Consider the following 24,523-nt stretch of genomic DNA (forward strand, 5'->3'; position numbering starts at 1 on the left):
TTCAGTTGGGCAGCTGTTTGCCAGAAACTATAAAGAACTAATTATCATTTTGTTCAGTCAGCTTTCACAATCCACCAACCAACCAACTACCCTTCAGTTTTAAAGATACACTTTCATATTTATAATTACAGTATACGTCAGGGGTATCAAGCTTTTCAAAGGTCATGGTAAACATGTGAGAGCGCCTGATTCCCAGACACTATAATAAATTGCCATTCTCCACTCATTTTGCGTGGAGCTTAGTGGTTCAGCAGTAGCGATATGGAATGAAGCTGAGCTCCGCTAGATGGAGCCCACCCCACACCTCAGGGTGGTTTTGCTTTACCTTTATAAGTATTGATGTCATTTTGCTGCAGCTGGCACCCCAGTTCTGCACCAGTTCTGACAATATGGAAGAGGACACCAGGTTTAATTCTTCAGGCTTTCTTCAGACACAGACATTGTGCATGTGTAACAGTTACAGAAACTTGAAACAGTTAGTGTTGGGGTGCTTGTAGTACATGCAGCCTATTGTTCAGACACCTAATTTCCACACAGATTTTCTCCTCAGTTCAGGACTTGTAGCTGATCTAGCTGTGAATTGTACAGGGGAGTAAAATTATCCTTAAAAATGTAGCAATAATTGTAAGTATTTAATGGGTACTGGTGTTCTATAATACTGTAAGATAAACAAAAAGATGCATTGCACACTGTACAACTAACTCTTATCTGTTCTCTAAAAGCCTTTGTGAAAATTATGGTTGAGGTTAGTTTATTAAAGAAAGCAACAACAAAACTTTCAATTCCTTAACCAGTTAACTGTCTAGTCTGTGAAGTTTCATTTCTGTTCCCTGTGGTGACTAGTGGCTTGAAAATTTCAAATTTGTCAAGTACACAGGGCTCCATTAGCAGTACCAGCTGAAGGCAGGGAGATTTAGGAAGGGAGTTCTGGGTAACAGGATATTCGTGATATTCAGGATATTCAAGCTGAGCAGTAGTGGAAATGATGTTCCCCGTTTGAGAACCTGACTGATCAAATGAATGCAATCTAATGAAACAAAGACTCAATACACTGTTTTAAGTTTTGATGTCCGTAGATTTTGTTAGTCCATGTGATAGCTGAAATTCTGTCATTTACCACTCTGGGGCCACCCAGTTGCTAGGTCCAAGTTGATCTTGTTCCAGTTCCCTATTGGTAGGCAGTCACCTGGAGGCTGAATGGAGATGAACTCGGTGTGTTTACTGTTGGCTGTAAAGCTTAAAGTCTGCTCCCTCAGTGAATTTTGAGCATGGATGTGGGGGTAGAGGCAAAACAGTGTCGTGGTGTGTCAGAGGTTTCCAGAAATAAATTTGGGACTTTTTAGTTGCCTTTGTGCTGTGAAAGCAGACGTGTGGTGATGAAAATATGCTGCCCATTTTAGGTATGCCAGACTTTGTGACTTCTCCTGCAGCCAGGGTTTTCCAGAGGGGAAACTAGGTGAAGAGGCTGAAAATAGGATGTAAGCAAGTATCTCTGAGAGGGGGGTTTCCATTTTCCAGTCAGTCACTTTTTTGTAGTAGCCGCAATTCAAATAGAAAACCTTTTAGCTTTCTATTCCTTCTTTTCTCCTAACTAGTTTTCTTTAGTGCATCTGTGTTTCTTGCAATGAAATGATTATTCAGGGAAACAGTTTGAGTTGCTTTGAGCTCTAAACACTTTTTTTCCAACAATGTTTCAAATTGAATATGTAATGCATTTGGAATCTTTTTTTTTTTTCCACTGAGGAGTAGTCTTTCATCTTACCTTTGCAACAGCATCTTTGCTTTATTTGATTTTATTTCTCTCACTTAAGAATAAATGTGATCAGAGTAGAAAATTAGGAGCAAAGATTGGCTTTGTTGAGGATCCCCTAAAAGTAGTCTGTTGTGCTATGATTAAAAAAAAAAAATCTTTTTTGTAATTAGTTTTAGGAAGAAAAATCAAACAACTTAGGTTTGCACATCAGAATGGTAGTGAACATTATTTACAAATATGTGGAAAAGATGGCTTGCATGAACTATGAAACTGATTATCTGTGATGAGGAAATACCTGTTACACATTAAAAATAGACGTCGATTCAGATCTTCATGCACAACTACTGAAAGGTCTGTTAGGATGTCATATGATGATCTAATATAGCGAGCTGCAACCTTGCAGGCTGCCATGGAAAGAAAACAATTGTAATAAGACTGTCACCTTTTGTACCAATGTCTATCTGATGTTTTCAGTTGGATGCTTGTTTACTCTGGCTGTATTTAATTTAGAGCTATGCCATTGAACCTGAGATGATATAATTGGTATACTGAGAGGCAGAATCAACTTTTGCTGTGATGACTTTCATGTCGCAGCGGCTTTCGGTGTTTCTCTCAAATATGCAAAGGCAGTAATTTCATTCCCTTCATGGCTACTTTATACCTGGTAGGCCTGAAAGGAGTGTTGTGCAGGGAGAAGGAAGCACAGGGGAGATGCGTATGTGCTGTCAAGACAGCAGGAAGAGATGGGTTTGTGGGCATGTAAAGTCCCCACACTAGATCTGGGCTAAGTGTGTAAAGGGGTTTTACATATTCTTCTAGAATGTAAGAGATTGGAGGGGGAAGAGGAAGTGACCCATTCATCTCTGTTATTTTTGCAGCTGAATGAGGTTGTGCTGTTTCCAGGGAGCCTTGAAAATAAAGCTCTATCTCTTACTTTTAGATTGATGCCTTTTCTTTTCTGTAATGCTTTAGTTCTCCTTCCACATGTGCATGTTTCCCAACTCCATGACTTGTCCCAAAGCCCTGTGTGGTATATGTCAGTCCTGTTCTGAATGGAGTAGTCCATTACTTCCAAAAACCCTGTGTACTCCAAACTCTGTGTCTGACACACTCTGCCCTAACCCCATCTGGCAGCGCCTTCACTCCCAACTTTGTGTGATCTTCTCATTCTTCTACCTGCTTTGTTGACTCTCAACTTGTGGTCAAAGCCAGCTAAATTGCCTGCACTTGAGCTGTTTCCAGGGTGAGCTACCCTTACCTGCCCTGAGCTGCCTGGGTCATTATAGCTGTCCATCTTGCACCTGGATGTCATGGCTTCTTTGCCTGAGCTCAGGGAGAAAGAGAAGGCTAGTTAATTCAGTTAGGCCTGCTGTGTCTCCTAAGAAGATCAGGGGCTGAAGAGGAGAAAACCCCTTCCCAGCAATGAGCTGACACTATGTGCACAGTGTGTGCCACAGCCCAGGCTATGTGTGCCATTTACCTCCTCTACCTCTATCCCCATATGTTACCTCCTCCCTGTGACTACCAGGGAGCAAAGAACTTTCTGAGGGGAGGAAGCATGGAAGGAAGGAGAAGGCTGGGCAGAATTTCTCCCATGGGTTCATGTGCCCCCTTCCCTCCCAGATACGTGCCACATTGCAGCAAAGGGATCAGATTCCCAGTTAAGTGTTTGTCCTCTGCAGTAGGAGTGGAAAAATTTGGCATGTTGCAGAATGCTGCAAAGCCCCTTGCACTGGGATGGGGGCTGTTTTGGGCAGGAACAGTTCCTGTGGTTTCTTCTCAGGTAGGAATGGCTGAAAATCCTCTTGTCAGTTCTGTGGCAGGATGGGTCACTTTGCTAAGGTACAGTTTAAAATGACAGCACTTGGATTCAGAGCTAGCTTCTGCAAGAACCATGCTGGCAGGATGAAAATCCTGCTGGTGCCAGCATGGGTTGAGAGCTTTCTGTTAGTTTTGGAGAAGGATATAGGGGTGGTAAGTTGTAGTTAGGGTTAGGATTAGAGCTAAGCCTAGGCTTCAAGATGGTAGAGATTTCTGAGTTTGTGCTTTTTTTTTTTCCTCCTCCTCTCCTCTCCTTTTTCCTCTCCTCTCCTTTTTCCTCTCCTCTCCTCTCGGAGGCCCAAGAGTAGGATGAATGCTGAGGTTGGCTCAGATGAGCAAGTTATGACTAATTCTTGGATGGGTATGAGTTACTGGCTTGTAGGTAGGGTGGGATTTCAGGATGGCAAGGGTGGAAGAACCTGTTACTACTGAATCTTGAAAGTCCTGAAAGTGTGGTGTTTGGGGATTAGTGTTTTGGACAGCAGGTGCTGGAGAACTTGAGTTATTGTGGAGTCTCACAAGTTCATTAGGATTGAGTGAGAGCTAGTGCCGTTGGAGATGAAGGGCTTATTGGTAGCCTTTTGGGTACATGTTGGTGTTGGGCTATGGATAAAACTAGGATAAGAGTTGATATTTGGGAGTTAAAGTACTTGAAGCACTTGTTTAATACGACTGTGGTTAGGCCAGAGCATTAAATTAGAGGTGGCATCAGTAAGGACAAATGTGTTACCTAGTCTGCAACAACACTGATCAAAAAACTTGCTTATAGTTGTTTGATTATAGGATGGCCAGTGCTGAACAGTTTAATTCTACAGGTTTTGCAGAATAGCAGACTGATGACTAAGTCCATGGTTGCTTTGTGGCTAATTTTTAGTTATGGGAAGGAAATGGTCATTAGCTTGTGGGTAAGGATAGGGTTAGCATTGCAGTTAGAATTAAATATACTGATACCAAGCTTGAAGACTCCTGGATCATGATGTACAGTCATAGGTCTAAGGGAAAGATGAGACAGCATTTGCAGATAGGGTTGAACAGCTTTTTTTTGTTTGTTTTTTTTCCTTTCAGCTCTCTGCTAAATACAGGCCACTGGACTCAGTCAGGATAGGGTTAGTATTCAGTGGGGCAGACTCCTGCATTGCCTTAAGAGCCAGGTTTGGTGCTAGATCTTGCAACATCCACAAGGATAGAAGAGAGCTTGTCTGAGTGGGTCTCAGGATTATCTGTGGGTTTATTTCAGTTGCAGTGTTTTGGCTAGAACTAGAGTTAGTTTGGAGGTTACAGAGAACGCTAGCCTCCAAGCTTGATCCACACTACTCAATCTTGTCGGTCTAGTAAGGACAGAATAAAGACAGGTAATGTTTTATGGCAGGTATTGAGACAATTGCTGTAGTAGAGAGCTCAGTCTGAGAGCACTGCAGCCCAAGCTGCAGCCTTTATCCTGCTTACTTTCTGTCCTCCTGCCTCCATTTAATTCAGGGTGGATGTTACACTCTTCTTGTGATATGATCTGCTAGAGGGGAGGGAACTTCTGGGAGGAAGGAAAAGGAGGGGAAGAGGGGAGACCAAATGGGAAATGGATGGTGAGAGACAAAGGCAGTTGGAATTTTTCTCAGGTTTCTCTTGCATCTTCCCTTACCCCAGAGGCTCCTGATAATGGAAGCAAACAGAAGCACAGAGAGTTTTGGCACGAGGATTAAAGACTTAGCTGCTTCCTTAGCAGCAAGAAATAGATCTAGATGAAAACATCATAAATTCAGCACATACTTCTTTCCCTCAATTACCTCAGTGTTAGAGAATCTTTCTTGAGGGTGGGTCAGATTATCTGGGGTGGTCCACAGTCCTCCTTTTTTCAATTCATATAGCAAGGAATGAGTTGGGATTTTGTTCAGGTCAGTTGGTCTCCTTTGCCATCAAATGGTTATGCAGCAAAATTAGGCCACCCTGCAACACAAGAATGCGCCTTTCTTCCAATCCACTGTCTAAACCTGGTTTGTTGTCCTCCACACTCTTTTTAAACTACTACTTGTCACCTCTGTATTTGGAAATTCTCCTAACATGATACATTCTTCATATTCCAATTAGTGTAATCAAGTAAGAAAAATCTGGTTCTAATTTTTTTTTTTTTTTTGAACAGTAGTTGCTTGGTTAAAAAACAGTTGCTAACCTTAACTTGTTTCTACTGTATATCATCTGAAGACCTTGCTAAGCAAAATACAAACATGGTTTGCTGATGCAGTGATTTTTCTCAGATCTGTATCTTCCTTACATGAGCCAGAACATATAAGAAGAAATAGAAATAGAAGAAATTGAAGAATCTCACCAAGGTTTAAGAATGGCATACCTTGATAAAGTGTTTTTTTTTTCCTGTTCGTTAGCTGATCACAGAGGCAGACAGGACCATAAACATGAAGTCAGAACACTAACTTTTAACTAAAGAATTAAACTAATCTGAAGTATCTGAGTAGCTGGTTTTTAGGGAGATTATTTTATCAGGAACCTCTTGGACACACAGTCCTTTACTTGCAGCTCATGCATTCCGCTGAGTAGGATCTTGAGACATGTTTGCATAATGCAGACTACATACACTACCATCCTTTTTTGAAGTGTTTGCTGTCTCTGAATATTGTGATAATCTAAAGTAAAATTAGTGTGAGCACATGTGGATTTAAGACCATTTGAAATGTTATCTCTTGGAATTTAAGCATTATGGAATGTTCCTTTACTATTTTGAACTTTGGTCCATTACCAAAGGTCCTTCTAAGTTGAGGAGCTGGTCTCCAGCTGTGGTCAGAGACAGATTCTTCTGATGCTGCAGAGGCCTATGTGGAATTCTCTGATACAGGGCTTCATTATAATTTATGATAGTTAGAATAGCTTAACAAGTTATAATAATTTCATGTTATCTATCCAATGCCTTATCTCTTAGGATTTGATTAGATTTGTTTTAGAACATCAGCAATTTGAGCAGATGTTTTCATTACACTATGATGATCATTTAAGTTGATACAGTTCCTCCAGAAATCTGTAAAATATAAGTGCACTTTCTTCCTCTATTATGCATTGTTTCATCTTTCTGATGCTAAATTTAATTTGTTTTTGCATTCATCATTGGTTTGGCTTCTTCTGTGCCATCCCCTTTCCTAAATATCTGTAAAATATTTCATATATATGGGAGTTAGTACAGAACTTTGAAAGATGCTGCAAATTTTTTAGCATGACCCTTTGTTTTTTCTTTTCTGCCTTTTTTCAATGCTATAACTAGTTCAGTGTTTTAGTAGCTTGTTATGAACTCTTGTGTCAGGTTTTTTGAAAATCTAATTAATGCCGTCTGGTTCTATTTTACCTACTTTTTCATTGACACAATGAAAGGATTTTTAGAGATACTCCTTTGCAAAAGGTGTGCACATTAAACTCTACCAGATTGTATTATTCCAGAGGGTTTGCACAATTTTTAGCAATCAGTTCAACCATATTACAGTGTACAGATGCTGGGTGCATAGGTTTATAATTCTCTGGATTGTTTCTAGAAATATTAAAGTAGGGGTAGAACATGTGATGCCATTCAGTCCCCCAGAACAGTTGCTGTTTCTCTTCAGATTGCAAATATTAGTTGGCATAAGCATTTGGTGGCAGTGTGGTTTTTAAACTAGCATAACTAGCCTTGCCACCTTGCCAGCTGTTCATTCCTGCCCCTTTGTCCCCTGCAAGCATGCCAGGAAACAAGTGAGCACAGCCCCATGGTAAGCAGGGTACAAACCTAGATGACAAAATAATGTTTTGTTTTCTTGTGCGTGTTTTTTCAGCTAGATCAGTTCCTTGTTCAGATTTGCTTCAAACATTTGTACCAGCACAGCAGAGAAAGCAGCATGGGGGTATATCTGGCTGTCTGATACTCATGTAGCATTTTCCACATGGGTATTATGGACTGTCTGTAATTAAGTGCTAGTCTGCCTCACTTACTTCGGATGCTGTCTTTTCTATGAAGTTCATGATGCATTGCTTTTCTATTATTCCACTGTCTTTCTATAATGGCCATTACATTGTATTTCAGCATTCGAGTCAATCTTTTCCTGGTTTAGCATTCTGTTAGGTGGTTTACCCTAAGATGAAAAGGTTCCAAAATAGTGTTTTTAATTTTGAAAGCACTGTGAATTCAAAATATTTCTGCCTTTGCAAGGTTTTTTTGTTTGTTTTTAAAAAAAGCTTCGTATGGCTCATTTCTATACTCTTATACTTATGATGGCAGCCTTGCAAAGATGAGGGCGTTTTTCCACTGAGGGCAGCAGCACAAACTGTTTATTCCTCCCTCCATGTTAAGTGTGCTCAGGAAGGACATTTCAGAAGCGCGCTGCCTGGATTGTTGAGGTCCAAGTTTTGCATTGGCCTTGCGACTGACCCTCTGCTGTCTGATGTAGGCAGGCAGGAACAAGTCCCGCAACAACATTGCCTGCTGTCGATGGAGGACTACAAACAGGCAACACGGAGCACATCTCAGCCAGGTTGTCGGTGTGCCTGCGAGTGCCTTCCTGTTTGTGGTGGTATCTCTGAAGGCTACAGCCACAGGAGTTTGTGACTCCTGGACTACTTGTTCACTCTAGAAGCATGTAACAGAGGGCAAACAAATTGTATGCAATCCAGAGTACATAGTGATACCATACACAATACTGAGAAAAGCCTTCCTGCTTACAAGGGTTCGAAGGGGATTTCCAAGCTTTGAAACTGTGGGGGAAATATTCAAGCCCTTCAGGCATAGCAACAAACAGATTTAAGAGTGCCTCAACAAGGCGCCTTAAAAAAAATTGGCTGGATTTCAGTTTCACAGCTGAACTTTATTTCTCACACTCCAGCGCTCATTCCTGTGTTTTTCTTCTGATACCAAGACATGTTGCTGAAAACAAAGCAACCCCCATCACTTTGTATTTCATGAAACTGTTAAAAAGTGAATGTTTTCACTTCTCTAAAAGCTGCTCTTATGGTTGAAAACCACCCCATTTTATAACAAGCATAGAGTTACATAATACTTAAGTGCACTATAATACTCTGTTAATTAGAATTTGCTCTTTCCTTGCACTCAAGTATGTTGTCATTTATTATGGAGAGGGGAAGCACTGCTTTTTCTGTTGTACAAAGTTTAAACTATTGTGAATGCTTCTGGAAATAGTGTATGTTGAATACTGTAGTCTTGCACTTTTTAATTCGACGTTAGTGTCTCTCCATTTCTGATGAGTGAGCATAACCTTTATTGTTTAGAAGTGACAAGCAGCCTTTTCTGCAGTGATTTTAACAGTTTTTGGTAGGGTTTTTTCTTTTTTTAATTTTCCTTTTTTTCAAATTCCGTTGGCATGAACATAATAGCCTTTCTTGTATTTAAAAGTCCTCTATGGATTTGCTCGTGTATCTCCTTTGTATGTTATATTACTTTGTTTTTTGGCATTTAGATCAATAGATGTTTTGGATTGTTGAAGAATTTGAGCAATACCATGACTTTTATTTCTAGTTGCCAACATATTTCCTATTTAGACTTGAGGACAAAACTGCTCAAGTGATCTAACCTTTCTGTGATCAGAAACTTGTCATACCCTTAGATCTGTTACAGACATTAGTTATTTCAAAATACTCATTTGAATTACTCTCATTGCTCTTATCAAAGGACATGGTTGTTTAGCTATGTTTTTTCTTTGTTTTGTCTTCAACTGTAATGTTTATTTCTATGTTATCATATTTAACATAGTAAATCTGTAAATACTAATAATTAATTCCTTCTCTCATTTTTGTTGTGCTTTTGAGGCTTGTAGTCTGTGTGTGCACTGGTATTGGAAGAAAAACATACATTCCTGTTTATAAATGTATTTACAAAAGTTGAAATAGTATTAATACTTTTACAGAAAAGTCCTATTTTCAGATTTATTACTACTGCTATTTCAAATATTATTGGCTGTGTAAGCCAGACTTTTGAAGTCTGAGGTTACACTTCAAAAAAAAAAAAAATTTAAATGAATGGTTTAAAATAGCAAAACCAATCTTTTTTCTTTCTTTCTTTTTCAAACAATAATTCCTAGACCTCTTTTTTTTTTTTTTAAAACCAATCTCTCTCTCTTGTTTTGCTGCAGTACCCCAGGTTGAGAGATTAATCTCATAAAAATGTTGTAGTTTCACAATCCAGTCAGTTAGCATAGTCAGGGCTGCCTATGAGAAAAGTTGACTCCAGTAGTCTCACCACCGGTCTCATTCTTATTCCCTGTGCTGGCTGCATTTTCATGCCAGGACAAACCTCTGTGCTCTGACCTGAACAGGGGGACTGGTGCAGGCTACAGATTGTTACAGTGGCTCAGTTCACGATGGCTCAGTTCATCCACTTCAGTCTTTCTCCTTGTGCCAACAAACGTGTGTGCGTAGATAGAGGAGGGGGCAAGGCTAGGAATGAATGGTTGAGGGAAGGGAAGAGGTAGAAACACCCCTTTCTGTAGCAGCACCAGTACATACCAGTATAAAATGATGGTGAAATAGTGCATGAGTCATCCAGCTGGTGTGGAATACCAAAAAAATGCAAGACTGTTTTGTGTTTTTGCCGAGATATGAATGAACTTGAGCCACCCCCACACTAGTGGTTAAACAAACAATTATATTTTAAATGTCTTTAATTCTTCATGTCAAGTTAAATTCCATCATGGGTTTGTCATGGCCAATTCTTACTTCCAAATCTATTTAGTCAGTGTGGTGTCCATTTGCAAAGATAAGTTTTCTTAGTAGAAGGTGTGGTGAATCATTTCTAACAGTTGCGTAGCTGGCATTCCCCTATTTTTCCAGCTAGGCAATGAATGAAATCAGGTGGGTTTTTTAAAATTCCCTTTTCTTTTGTACATGATGTAAAACAGGATATCCCTGGAGCCCCCCGTTAGCACCCTGCTGCATTGCACGTATTCCTGCTGCCGGGAGGCATGTTCACGTGGTGCACGGGCTGCTGGGGGAAGTCTTGCAGTGAGATAACAGCCATGCTCTATTGCAACACTTTTCTGTGGCTCCCGAGCATTAAGAGGGTCATGTCAATAAGCAGTGTTGAATGTGTTTTTGAAGTTTTGTCCCTTCAGTTGCCAACGCTGTTGAAGCAAGTTTGAATAGTGTTTCCAAGGCTCAGAGAATGGACTTTTTCTCAGAAACTTTGTGAGATTAACCTGCTCAGAACAAGTTAGAAATCAGTATAAGGTTCACTGTGTTTGTTTCGGTGCTCTTACTGAGAGAGAAATGTTTTGCGCCTTGTTGGCATGTTGAGGGGGTTCATTAGAAGCACCCCTTGTCATGTTCAGCAGGAGGTTTCCATGTAAACGTTCCTGTGGCATATGCAGGGCTGTATGTAGCTTGTGCATTGCATTCTCTGTTTGGAAGGGGAAGCCTGTGTGAATAGCTCACTTCTTTTTGCCTAAAACCAACCTTCACATCAACTGCATTGATGATTATTGTGTCTGGCTTCTCTTGATCAGCTGTACCGTAGCTGCAGCTGTGCTCTACCTCATTTACTGCTTATAAAGAAGATCTTCAATTTCTTCTTACACTTGGCTAGTGAGGGAAATATCCTTAGAGAATTGTGGGTGAATCATCCCTTTATTACTGTGGCTGTAAGCAGGATCTGCATAAAATCCAGACAAATCCTGATCTTTGAAAGATCAGCATCCTTCAAATTGTATATTTTCTCTCTTATAGCATAAGTCTGTGTATGTTTGAATAACCTTTTTTACTGCATCTGGATGACGTAGCCTGCTACTTATTCCTAGGTTTTGTCCTTTTCCTTCTGTGTGTCCGGAGAGGATGGGAAATACGGTGACTCAAAAACTGTCTCTCAGGGGAGCAGACCTGGATCTTCTCTGTGGTTCTTTAGGTTTTTTTTTTTCTCTGGAAAAGGAAAGGAGCAATCTTGTGTGTTGCTGGGGAAATACAGATGGCGAGGAGAAAATGAACAGATCCTTGGGGATTTTCAGTCTGTCTAATGCTTTTCACTGGAGTCTTCTGTATTTGGTGACATAAATTAAACTTAGCCATTTGTCTTCTGCACTTACTCTGCTATTAACTCCTCATCTCCCTGTGTGGTTAAGTGTCTCCTGTGGCAGCAAACCTTCTCTCCCTACTGTATTGCACAGTTTACTGGTAGTGAGGCAAAACAATTGGGCAGATTTGGGAGTCTGGCAGGGCATGGTGTCAGGCATCTGTTGAGAACGGTGTAGGAGACGTGGCCAGGAGGAGATGGCTGGGAAAGGTGGGGTGGCTAAGGGAATGACACTGAAAAGGCTGCAGCTTCTCCCCAGCTCCAGAAGTAAACCCCAGAGAGCCAGGAGCTGGCTTCTGAGAGGTGCTGAGCCTATCCTGGTGCCTCTCAGCAGGACCCTCCTGGCAGCTCCTGCTCCATCTGTCCTGCTGGGAGAGAAGAGGGAGCCAAGCAAAGGGTGGGCAGAGGGGAGCGCTGACCCACTGAACTCCTCTGCTGCTCCCCTAACTCGTGCTGTGGTGTTCCCTTGACAAAGCACTCTACTCTGCCCATCAGGGAAAAAAACAAAAAAACATCCCTTCAGGAACTGCTCTAGAACTATTGTCACTTGAAATAAAATACCACTTTAAAAATTCTCCACAAAGTGTTTGTTTTGTATTGAACTGAGTCCTTGAAGACAAGATTACATGTATGTTATACTTTATAAAAATGTCTACTTGACTGTAACCATGTTACTTCAAATAATGTTGGCATTAGGAAAATGATGCTCTATTGGATTGTTTGCCGTGCATTTTCATCTGCTTCCACTTTCTTTTGTCTTTTCCATTTTCACTCATTGTCTCAAAACTCTCATATTTTACCTTCATTTGGTCTGTGTGTGTTTTCCTTCTTTTTATCTTTCCCACATTTTGGACAGCCATCCAGTATTACAGTGATGACTCATCTGATTTTGAACCATGGGGAAGTCCACTGGATGGCATAAGCCCAGAAGTCATGAATCCTTGTTTGGTTTTGCATTTGCTTCTCCTCCCCCTCCCTGCCACTGCCTTTGCTAGTGACTTCCTTTCTGTGTCTTGGTGTCCCTGTCAGATGGCAATGAGAATATTTATTGATCTATATAAAATACATTGAGAATGGGGCCGGGGGGCCAGGGGAGACACTTCACAAATGCCAACAATTTATTTTTGTTCGAGATGATAATTTTCTTGCCCAGCTTTTTATAATTTCTCAATAATAACATTTATTTAAGCCATGGAGAAATGAAACATCACATAAAAAACAATTCATTCTGGTGGTGCTAGACTGAGCCCTGTGTTGTCTGTGTTCTCGTCAGTGTGCTTTTGACCAGTACACCTCTGTTCACTTGGAAATTATATCTGAAATTTTAACATCTGAGTGAGGCATCCTTATCTCACTTGGTTGGTTTGTACTCTTAATACAAGTAAGCCTTTTCCTAGTGTAATTTGTCATAAGCATTCTGACTAAATTTGAAGTTGGTGATCATTTGTTACTGCCTGACAGCAGTGTATTTTCTGGACAAATAAATTCTTTCTTTCATTCCTTTCTCCAAGGAAGAATTGTATATGATGTATAGGTTTTTGTTTGGGTGCTGAGGGGATGGGGTTTTTTTAGACTTATATATTGCTATATGGCTGCATGGGAGAAGAAGTGGTTCTTGAATTTTGAGCAGAAGTCATGAAATTTGCAATTGTTTTGAGTTCCTATGTAAGCTCATTTATAGCCTTGGACTGTGAAACCTCTATTACCTGATAAATAAGTCTTACCTGTTACTAGAAAGGTCATTTATGAAACCAGGTCACTGCCCACCAGGATAGATTAGGGTTCTTGTGCCTATTAAAAACACTCAGAAGCAGGAAGTAGAAATCTAATGCAAGTGTCTGCTAAAAGCACTAAATCTTTCCTCAAAAATCAAGGGAGGAATTCCTGAAGATTTTCTTACTACTTTGTATTCTGTTCTCCTCCTATGGGGTCTCAAGCCTAAAGCAATTGTGGTTTTCCTTCTGTTGGAAAAACTGGATGGATGCTGTTGGTTTGCTCAATCACTGCCTTTCTGACTTAGTAAGGAAGTTCATTGTTTTGCTAGCTTTAAAGCTGTATATTTCTCACAAATGGAGTGCTGTGTTTCTAAATGGAAGTTTATTTAAATATAGGTCTGTTATCCAAAGACTGGCATTCAGAGATTTCAGAATTCTTACAGAGAAACTAAATATAATGCTTATTTTACATTTGGAAATGTTAAGAGTTAGTGATAGTGTCACAGTCTACTGGTATGTAAAGTTGCTTTGTCTTGCAGCTGTTGCGTAACAATGACTACAGCATATATCTTTATAAAAATATACATTTTGGATTATAATTTTGAAAATCTGGATGACTGTAAAGTTTTGGGTTTCAGTTGTAATGTAATTCAAAATTATATTGGAAGTATCCACTGTAGCACTTCTGGGTTTAAAAGATTTTTTTTTGTGGTTGTTCTAGCAAATATGCAAGTAAAGATGTGAAATGTAGCCAACAAAGGAAAAGTGAGTGATTTAGGCTTTGTTTCTTTTTTAATAAAAACTGAATGAAATCTGTTTCTGTTAAACTTAACATATTCTTTCCCCCCGATTATTTATTTATTTATTTATTTATTTATTTATTTCAGGAATTTGAAGCCTTTCAAACGTTTGTGGAAAATCGATTTCCGTTTGATATTGTTATTGATGGACTTAATGTTTCCCACATAAAACCGAGAAAGATGCAGTGTGAAAATGTAAGTGCTGGTTAAATATTCATTAAGAGTTTTGTGTATGCTTAGGCTGATTGTAAAACAATTAGTGCCTCATTATTACTTACCCTCTTGAGAAACTGATCAAACATTTTTGTAGCACATTACAATGAAGTTCAAAGCATTATTTAGACTTCACAAACTAAAAAGGATCAGTGGGAAGATGGTTCTTCTTACATATTTGACTGTATTAGTCGTAAAAAGTCGTACCTACATTTCCTCATGTATGCAATGCTCATAGTTAGAGCTAAGTTATTGATAACAACATTGTTAGGACATACGTTGTGTGAGTATGTATGTTTTCATAATAATAGGGATTTGGGGTAACAAAGTAAATCTACTGTGTAGAAAATCTGCTCTAATGTAGTTATGTTGGTAAGAGTTCTTCTTAAAATAACCCCTTACTTAGTTCAAACCACATCCTGTACAAGTTTAAACTTTATTTCACTTCCTATTGCCTTAAGCATTTGAGTCCTGTTCTTACAACGGCAGCTCAAAGTGGCTTCAGTTCTTTCCACTTGGTGATTTTTAGAAGAAGAATCCTGCTTTTTTTACCAATACCTATTTTTGAGAATTCTTGGCACTCCCCTTTAGCATTTCACTAAGAAATGGCTTAAGGGTTTGGGGTTTTTTTTCAATCAAATGTGTACTTTAAACTAGGAATAACAAAGTAGCTGCTCACATGTATTCCAAAGCTAGAATTTAAATTTTCACGCTCTTGAAATTAAAGCTAAGTTATAAATGAGCTTGATAACAAAGGAAGTAATTTACTTCTAGTAATTACAAGAAATACGCTTTTGTTCTAAGAACTACTATAAAACTATTCTTAAGAAGCAGGATATGCTTTCATACATGTAGATAAAAGCAGCTGAGCTAGGGAGGTTAGATAAATGTGCTGAAAGATGCTTGTTTGAGAGCTACAGTGAAGTTTCATGAGGTACTGGCTCACAAAGTGGGTACTTTCCTTACTATGAAAACAGAAAAGGAAGTTTACAAGTTGTTTGCATGGGATCAGGGAGGAAGTGTTGATTATCTGAGAAGAATCCCAGGCAGCATGTAGTGGCACAATGTTTTTAAGACTTAGAAAGATAGATCTATGTTGCCAAAGAAAGGGAAGAGAAACGAATGTCCTTCCTCAGTGCATGCCTGTCCCAGTGTGGGAACTCTGAACGGGATCCTGAGTGTTCTGTAAAAGCTGGAAGCAACGGAGGAAAGAGCCAGCCTGGTTTTGCAGGGTAATTACTGCTGATTTCTGATCAGAAATCTTACTATGAGGTATTAGCATGCTAAACAGCATAAACTGCCTTGGAGTTCCTCCTTAGCTTCTGCTGTATTGGAAGGACTTTGGGATCCATGATGCCAGGGAGCTCCAGAAGGACCGTATGGAGGCATCAGCTTTCCATATGGGTTGTTCGATATAGATACAGGTCAGATCTCTCTTGAATCCCAGGTATTTACAGATTAGGAGGTTTTTTAGGAAGATCTGCGTTTCCTTCCTGCGTAACAGAACAGTAACTTGGGCTCACCCCATCTTACCTCCAGAAGAAGATTCTCTTAGCTAAAATTTACTTGTTCTATGAGCTATGTTGCTGTTAATTATTATTGCATATTGTCATGCACAAAAAATTTTAATCACTGGAGCTTCCGCCAGCTAGTCCATTGCTGCTCCTGTTATCTGGATCCTGGTTTTGAGAGTGTGGAGTCATTACATGAGATAGGATGGATATGCCCATTACTCCTGCCTTACACCTGTAGATACTCACTTGCTGGATAGTACCTTTTTTGTCATGGGAAGTGTCTATTTGCACTCTAAGCAACAAAATAGGTCCTTCACTGCTCAAAAGAAATACTCTTCTAGACATATGAACTACTACAGACTTTTTCCTGTATTGAGCCTCTCTATTCATTGAGATAGTTTTAAATTCTTTTTTATGATAGATGTCTTTATACACGATTACAGTATTAACTGTTAGTTTACAGGTTTTTTCCAACTGGAAACATTGTTTAAATGCGAGATCATGCTGGATGCTAGTGAGTCCTGTTTTATTTCTTCATGACTCTGAACTCCTGTGTTGTAACATGTCAGAAAAGGGCTGTGTCTTTGTTCTTATCTTGGATACTTCTGACAAGAAGCATGTATTCTTGTTTTCTTACTCTTTTTCAAGACTGCTAAAAACAGGGCGGGGGGGGACACACCAAACCCACAAAGCAGAGCAATCCTTTTTTCTGTCTCCAAGCTTTTCTTCCAGATGAGTGAACGGAAGGCCACAGGAATCTCTGTATGTGTTGCTTTCCTGGTTACTGGTGTTGCTGCCAAGTAGTCTCCCATCTCTGAATGCTGACTCTCTGAACACTAGTCTGTCCTTTGAGGGCTGACTCTGCCACAAAACATCCTCTTTTGGAGGCTGCTATCCTCACACCAGAGGCAGCTGAATGGAAAATGTGGAGTGACAGGTCTGGGACATTCGCAGCCTGCCTTATTAAACTCTTCAATGTACATAGTGCAGAACTGAGAGGATGGAGAGGAGAAATAAATGCAAGAGAAGTTGTGGCAGAGCATGAAGGGTGGAAAAAACCTAGGAGTGAAGGCTGCTGAGGTCAAGCTGGCTGGCTAGGACAGCATGACTGGCCCATTTTGAAGAAGAGGGGCATGCTGTGACTCGTTAGTGACCTCTTCTGTTCGACTTGGGAGATAATACTAACGGAGCAGTATTTCCAAGGACCTGTGTTAAAAGCTGCCCGACCCGTGTTTTACTTGTCAAAAAACTAAATGATTTTAAGTCTTCAGGTGGGAGTTAGCCTATGTTCTTTTCAAGGGTTCATTACTGCAGATGTTAGACCCAGTCAGGATATTGCTTTATGAACTTTTCTGTTCCAGTGCATAGTTTAGTATGCAGCAATGGTTTAAAGAGAAAATGAGATTGTTGCTCTCCATTTATAACACACTGTAAGCGTTGCTATGTGCAAATTGTTAGGTTTTTTGGACTATGTCCCTTATGTGCCTTAGAGAGAATAGCAAAATAAAGGGCATTGTTAAACACAACAGAAGGCCTAAGATTTATGTGACAATAATATGGTAATTTAAATGCATTCTAGTCTTTATTTCAATTTAACAAAAAATACTGTTCCACTTTGTGATTTAGCTTTAAGAACTGTAACTGTTTTGCTGAAGACCAACCCTAGCTAACTCTTAGTCATATGATTAAAATAAGAAAACTGATAAAATATTCCTTTATTTTTCAAACATCCTAACATTTGTAATTCCATCTAGGCATTCCATAGGCATCTTGGGAAGGGGCTGGGTTGTGTGGACAAGGCACGAGTACCTTGAGGGATGAGAAGAGAAGGAAAAAAAGCAGAAGTTGAAGGAATGATTTTTACTCGTTTAATCCCCAAAGTGTTCTGACATTCTGGAAAACTAGATATGTGACTTCCAGTAGCCCCAGGCAACTTCAGTCCTCACAGCCAGCACTTACTTAGCAGATCATCATGAATATTATTGACTTGGTAGATTTACAGGAATATTCTGTGGCAATTTCTCTAGTATATGACACTGTTGGTTTGTAATTACAATGCCCTTTTTTTCCAGGTTGGTTTTATACTAGGTCTATTTCCTGGTACAAATCACCATGTGGCTGCATCAATTACTGACAAAAAGAGGAGGTAGCACGAGGGTGGAAACAAAGATTTCTGAGGGGTAGGGAACGGTGAAGTCATCTGTTTTGAAGGCACTGCACACACAGTGACTGCAAAACTGCAACGCTGGACATTAGCCAGCACCTCTTTTCAACCCTTTGCTTCCTTACTGCAACATTTTAAATTAGACATTAAAGTTGACCCCTAATTAAAAGGTATTATAGAATGGAAATTATTTTTGCTATGTAATGCAGACAATAGAAACAAACTCCCATGAAGTCTAAAATCATTGTCTTTTTCCAGTTTTTTATGCATTCTGCTGCTGTTTAAGACTGTACCTGATGCGTATTTGCCTTGATGAGTCAGTCACTGTTTGTACTGTAAACATGGTAGTTTATAAACTGAGATATCCTTGCAGTTTAGCTAAGCAAAGTTGATTCAGGCTGTATCATGACGTTGAGTTAATCCTTTCCGCCAGATGTATCTAATTACGTAAATCCTTAGCCAGCACAAGACATTTGGTACTCTCTGTCTTCTGCTGCTGTAACTCCCTGTAGTGCTCCCACCTTTCACCTTGTAAAGGTCAAGAGAGGGAATTTCCATATACTAATTGTCCAGTTCTCTTATTAAACACAAACTGTTATGTCATTCTTAAATGTATTTTTCCTGTTTATCACAATTTTCTGTAGAAGTGTTCCTTGGAAGTGAGGGGGAATCCAAGTGCCAGCAGGATATCTAGGCTCTGGAGCATCTCACGTTGCTTGGGGAAGAGGAGAGAGAGAACTACAATGAGCTGTGCCCTAGCTACCCCTAGACTGTAAAGGGCCGGGGTGGGGGGTGAGAGAGGGGTGAGGGAGCACGATCAGCAAGCGCAATTTAAAGAGTACTTTGCTATTTTTAATTTACATTGAGGTTGGTATACCTAATACTATACCTGTACTCTAAATGAGGTATGCAGCCAGCTCCTTTTTTAGCTGTACCCATCTGGTGTTAGGCATAACTGAATATAGATTTGAAATGTGTGTTGGATCAAAGCTAACTCACAATTCCTTTCTTCAAACAGTTTGGCAGTTGGGGTCAGCTCTGCCCTAACTTTACGCTTTGTAATCTCTGTATTAAATTGAGACATCTAAAAGATTGGTAAAATAGTTCCAGATTGAGTTCCTTAAGGCTCACAATGCACAAAGGAATAGTTTTTGCTCTTGGCGGATAGTTCAAAGTGGTTGCTCCCAAACTTAATCAGCATTTCCATAAATGGACTACATAAGTTCATATAATTCCCACGTAAATTACAGTAGGCCTGTACAACAGCTGACGAAGCCAGATCCTTGCTGTTCCCCTCCCATGCTGTCCCGGTCTGGTGGCAGTAGCTGGCACACCACCCCTGCCGCACCTTCCACTTGCAGCAGCAGTCAGCTTCTGCCCACAAAGCCACCAGACCGGCCCTCCTGCACCTCTCGCAGGCGGCCACAAAAAGCCACGTTGTGACTGCTGTAGTTGGGGGTGCTCTGTGTCAGGCGGAGGGGACAGGAGGTGCCTTGCAGCTATTTCTTGTCTCTTCCAGGGGAAGAGCAGCAGACTTGTTGAGTGGAGGCTGCTCTCTGAATTGGAGAAGCGTTCTTTGACTAAATGGTGTGGTTGCAAGTAGCATAGTAATCACATGTGAACAGGTTATTGCATTTTGGTTTTCTATATGTTAACATTTTCAAAATAATATTTATCAAGGGGATTCAAAGTTTAAAACTAATACTGTAGTTTTAGTTATTTTAGTCATTCTGTAGTAGTTATTCCTGGACTCCCTGCCTATGGAAAAGAGTGGATAGAGAGAGGTTGCAGCCTTGAAGGGAAAGTTGAGAGAGGAAAAAAGTTCCATCAGAATAGGGGAGAAAACCAGGATGTAGGGTACTAGTCTACAGGAGAATGGTGAATGATCTTGTTAAATTTTTGAAAAAAGCCCAACTGTGGCCACAGAATTGAAGAACCTTGATGAATTACGCTTTGTAAATTCAGCTCAGAACCGTGATTTTGGTATGCACTTTACTCACATTTTCAAGGCTCATTTTTCAAATATAAAGACAAATATCAAGACAAAACCAATAACTCTTCAAATGAAGTTAAAAAAGAGGAAAAAAAAAACCAAAACAGGGCACCTATGACCCATCATTCTCTTCAAAATCAATTTTGAAGCATAATTTTGTTTCTTTGAAACTTCTTCTCTTGTGCCTACAAATCCTCTGTGATGAAAAAGGGGGGAAAAAGTATTGGAGCTTATAGTATTTGGGGAAAATAGTCAGTAAAACTTTGTCTCCTGAGTCCTGCTTACTAAGAAATTACTTTGAGGCCACAAAACACACAAAGAAATTAACACCAGTGCATACATATAGAGTTGACAAATACAGGTACTAACATGCTCTGGTTTTCATGTGGTAATTTTTCCCAGTCTTCAAGTCTGCCTTAACTGTGCAACATGCATATGAGAGATAACTGCACAATTAGTGAGACAGTGATACATGATACAAAATGTGAGCTCTGCTGTATGAGCTGTCCTGCAAAACAAGCAGTTATTGATAAATTTGACCCAAAAAAAGTCATGCATGGAAAAGAATTTTTTTCTTCTTTGACTCATTTGGCAGCATCTGTGATTTGTTCACGTACTTTACTGTCTGTAAATGAAGCAAGAATTAAGTAGATCCATGAGTCATTTTCTGTTCAGAATCAATACATCCAACAGAGGTCTTATTTGTCATACTGTGACAGTTCATCAATTCTTCCTCCCACCGACTCCTGTCTTACCACTCAACAAAGCAGTCAGACGTGTTTATTCATTTGCTCCCAGCTTTTTCTTTTTTTTTTTTTTCTCCTGTCTTCTAGTGGTAGTCCAAGTTTGCATTTCCACAATAACGAAACATTTGCCCTATTGCTCAAGATTGGAGAGATTTCTGTCTTTGCAATACGTGCTTCATTCTTTAGACCTGTACTTTAATTGCCTTTTAAGTATTGCACAAATCGTCATGATGAAGATTTTTGCTGTTTTTGCTGAAAATCACCTTCAGCCTCTGGGTAACATGATCTTAGAAGAGAAAGGAGCTCAAACACTAAGGGGTACCCTTGAAACTTGTGTGACTGGAACATTCAGCATTGCATTCCTCTTTCATCAGTTAATTTCTGGGGTTCCTTGAATATCTCAGCAGGTGGACTGAGTCAAGTTCTTCTCCAAAGCGACATATAAGAGATTGATACTGATACACTGAAATCTTCCCCCCCCATATTGGGGCCATCCTAAAATAGAATAGATGAAGCCGAAAATTTTGGTCACCAGATCCAGAAGAGCAAGGCTGTTAATCTTCTTGGAAGAAGCAAAGGAGACTAGATTCGTTTGCCTGTGAAACCTAGGGGAAGAGCCTGGCCTGCAAGTCTTGCTTCTCTCCTTGCAGTTCTTCTGAAGCCTGACTGTTTCCATTTGTGGCTAAAAGAGAAATAAAAGGCCATTTAATATATTCAGCTTTGTATACCAATACACAGTAAGTGAAGATGTATTGGATGTGAGTGTGTCAGAGGTTCTAGAAGTACTCCTGCAAGTGGTCAGCAAGTATGCTTCCACTGAGGAAATGCGTGTGTTGACTATATACCTTGAGCCACAAAGTTTGGCTCTTCCTACAGGGATGCACTCCAACATCTGTTCCTGCTTCTGCAACACTGGGAGGGGAGAGCAGGAGGTAGATAAAACTTCTTAAGAAAGGAAATACAAAGTCAGACTGGCTACCTGTAAATACAGGGAAACTTTCTCAAAACTTTTAACTTCCCAACATTGTGAAATGGGGGGGAATGGGGCCTGGTAGGATTCCCTAGCTAAATGCCTCAACAGTTGACTCTAAGCAACTATTTTTCCTTTTAGAGGTTTCCAATCTGATTTTGTGTTTCCTGGTGAGAAGAATAGAGCAGCAGAAACTGAGCAGGTTAAAAAAATCTATCAGGCATTTTGACAACTTCTCCCTGTTGTTTTCTCCCAAAGTCAGATACTTCCTGGTGTTGCCTCCCCTTCCTATTTGCAGCCTCTGTTGACGACTATAGAACCGAATAAAAACCATGTGATTAAATTAACGATCTCTATCGGTTTCTGTCTGCTATTTATAATTTCTACCTTTGTATTTGGCAATAGCAGCAAATCAAAAGTTAAGCTAAGCACAGGAGCACCCAAGCACTCCTGTTTTATGAGGGGAATTGCAGCATATCTTTCGTAACAAGAATTCTTCTAATCACTAGGAATATACGCTTGAAATTCAGCAGAGCAGAATGAACGTGCCTTGATGATTCATGTCGTGGTGAACTTGGTAACTAGCAACGGGTTGTTTGTTGTATGTTGTAGGGAAGTCCTGCTAAAATCTGGGTGATGAAGTCAAATGAAGGTATCTGGACTGGATGAGTTTGGTCTCAGTGTTTTCACTTCTCCCTTACAAACCACAAGATGAGTTTTCTTTGGGCAGCCTGACCGATTCACCTGTTCATGGCATTGTTATCATTGTGGCAGTAAGGGGTGTGCTGGGCCTCCAAATCGGAAACCTGGTCTCTAGGGAACTGAACTGCTTTAGAAGTGATTCTTGTATGGAAAGTCTCCATAATAGTGAGAGACTATAGTGCTATTAAGATGTGGGAAGCAGGCCAGAGAATGTGAAGGTTGGGTTATTGTAGGCCAATTCTTTGTAAGAATAAATATTTGATTTGAGCCTGAGAAATGCTGGGTTTTACTGTTGTCTTAAAGGTCATGTAGATAAAATCCTCAGACAACAATTGCATTAATTCGTGTACATCTGGATTTATTTATATATTTTGAAAAGCAATCAATTTTTTGGTTCACACTTGGCTTTTATATCTGAGATGCTATTTTTAGTAAAAATAGGAAAGACGATGTATTTGGAAGCTGTGTTATCTGAAGGAGAAAAGGTACAATGAAACAAAAGCTGCATTTGGATTTATTTATGAAGTTATGAAAGCCTGATCTTTTTGAACAGTAGGTTATTCCCAGGGATTTCAGTGTACTGACATGCTGATTAATGATCCAACAACCCATTAAGCTGCATTTGTTGTTTTTTCTCTAGTTGCATTCTACTTGTAGAGCAAGAGTGGAAGAGACGTTTATATATAGGTAATTATATTTAAATTGAACTTATAGAATTATTATAACCTGCAGTGAAGTTTAAAACCAAAGTTAAAGTAATTTTTATTTTTTTTAATCTTGGACTCATAGAAAGTCAAGTACAATTGTCCACAGCTTTTAACCTAAATCTCTTCATAAACTGATTGTTTCATGTTATCTGGAACATGGAAATAGAAATTCCTATTTGAATCTAGGAGACCAGTTTCACCAGAATTAAAATTCCACGCTGGGATCAAGATCACTCTGGCAGTATGCTTGCTTAAAACTAATTCACAAGAATTCCTGTTTCAAACTGAACTTCTGAAAAACCGTAAGAACTCTTTAATTCTTATCCAAATACCATTGACCTTTTGCATCAAACACTTATGAAAACCTCACCTTTTTCCAGTATTGATTTTGTACATCAGATGCAGAGGTGACAGGCAAGAGGCTATCCCTATTCATTCTTTTACTTATTTAAGGTTATGTTTGTGCAGTTCCTCCAAACAAGGGAGGGGGAAAGAGTCAGGGCAAAAAAAAGGTAAAAATAAAAGTCCCCAGACTAATTCAGACTTATGCCTTTATCTGTGATGTGAATCTAAATTGCATCAAATTAGATTAAACTAATGTGTTTACATGTGCTAATATAAAGAGGAGATCTTATTCAAATACCTGTCACTTCTCTGTAGGCTGCTACCAGGACCATGCCATAAGTGGAGTCAATTTCTAGAAATGATAAGAAAATTTTATATCCTCCTTGCTATTAAAAAGATAAGAGCATTTGTATTGTTTCAAACCAAAGTATCTAACCTGTCTAATCAAGACAGTAGTCAGAAGTGGATTAGGAGTGCAAGAACAAGACAGACTTGGAGGGATGATTCCAGTTGCTACAGATTTTTTTACTGATTTAGGAACTTCTGGATGAAGAAGTTGCATCCTGACTAGCAAGTTTAATTGCCATTGATGGAGTTTTGTTTCATAAATCTATTTGATTACCTTTCCTATTTATTTTTGCCTTTGGTTTTCAAACCATCCTGTGGCAGTGAGCTCCACAGTTATATAGGATATGATAACAAGTGTGCTTTTGTTTGTTTTAGACCTACTTGATAGGATCTTTGTTCTGCCTCGGTGTGTATGATGACAATCAGGGCTACTGTTGGGGTAAAGAGCAATCACCTCAAATTGTACTCGGGGGACCAGCATTTTGTTGTGTAATGGTTGATCTCCTGTTTGTCTGTGAGCAACGCAGTTTGAGGTATCCTGGTCTTGCAGGTTACCTACCTGTCGTTAATATAACAAGCCAAAGTTTCCTGTGGATTTTTCGCTATTTTTTAAAATACATTCTTATTTGTCATAGAATGCAAATTCCTAATAAGCTTTTTTCCTTATTTAAGTGTAAGAGGTGGGATGAATATA

The 24,523-nt window shown here is 39.6% G+C and overlaps 1 protein-coding gene across 2 annotated transcripts in view; it reads left to right on the forward strand.

Annotated features, from left to right (window-relative positions):
- The window catches only part of PRORP (protein only RNase P catalytic subunit), a 52,082-nt gene that overhangs the window by 9,808 nt on the left and 17,751 nt on the right, over nt 1-24,523 (forward strand). The window contains exon 5 of one of the 2 annotated variants that reach the window (XM_009487927.2): nt 14,215-14,322. The exons of the other annotated variant lie outside the window; for it this stretch is intronic. Within the exon in view, the coding sequence (XP_009486202.1) occupies nt 14,215-14,322 (108 nt within the window). The remainder of the gene's footprint in view (nt 1-14,214; nt 14,323-24,523) is intronic. 2 annotated transcript variants of the gene reach the window in all.

Source organism: Pelecanus crispus, chromosome 6 (genome assembly GCF_030463565.1).
Source record: "Pelecanus crispus isolate bPelCri1 chromosome 6, bPelCri1.pri, whole genome shotgun sequence".
Lineage (NCBI taxonomy): Eukaryota > Metazoa > Chordata > Aves > Pelecaniformes > Pelecanidae > Pelecanus > Pelecanus crispus.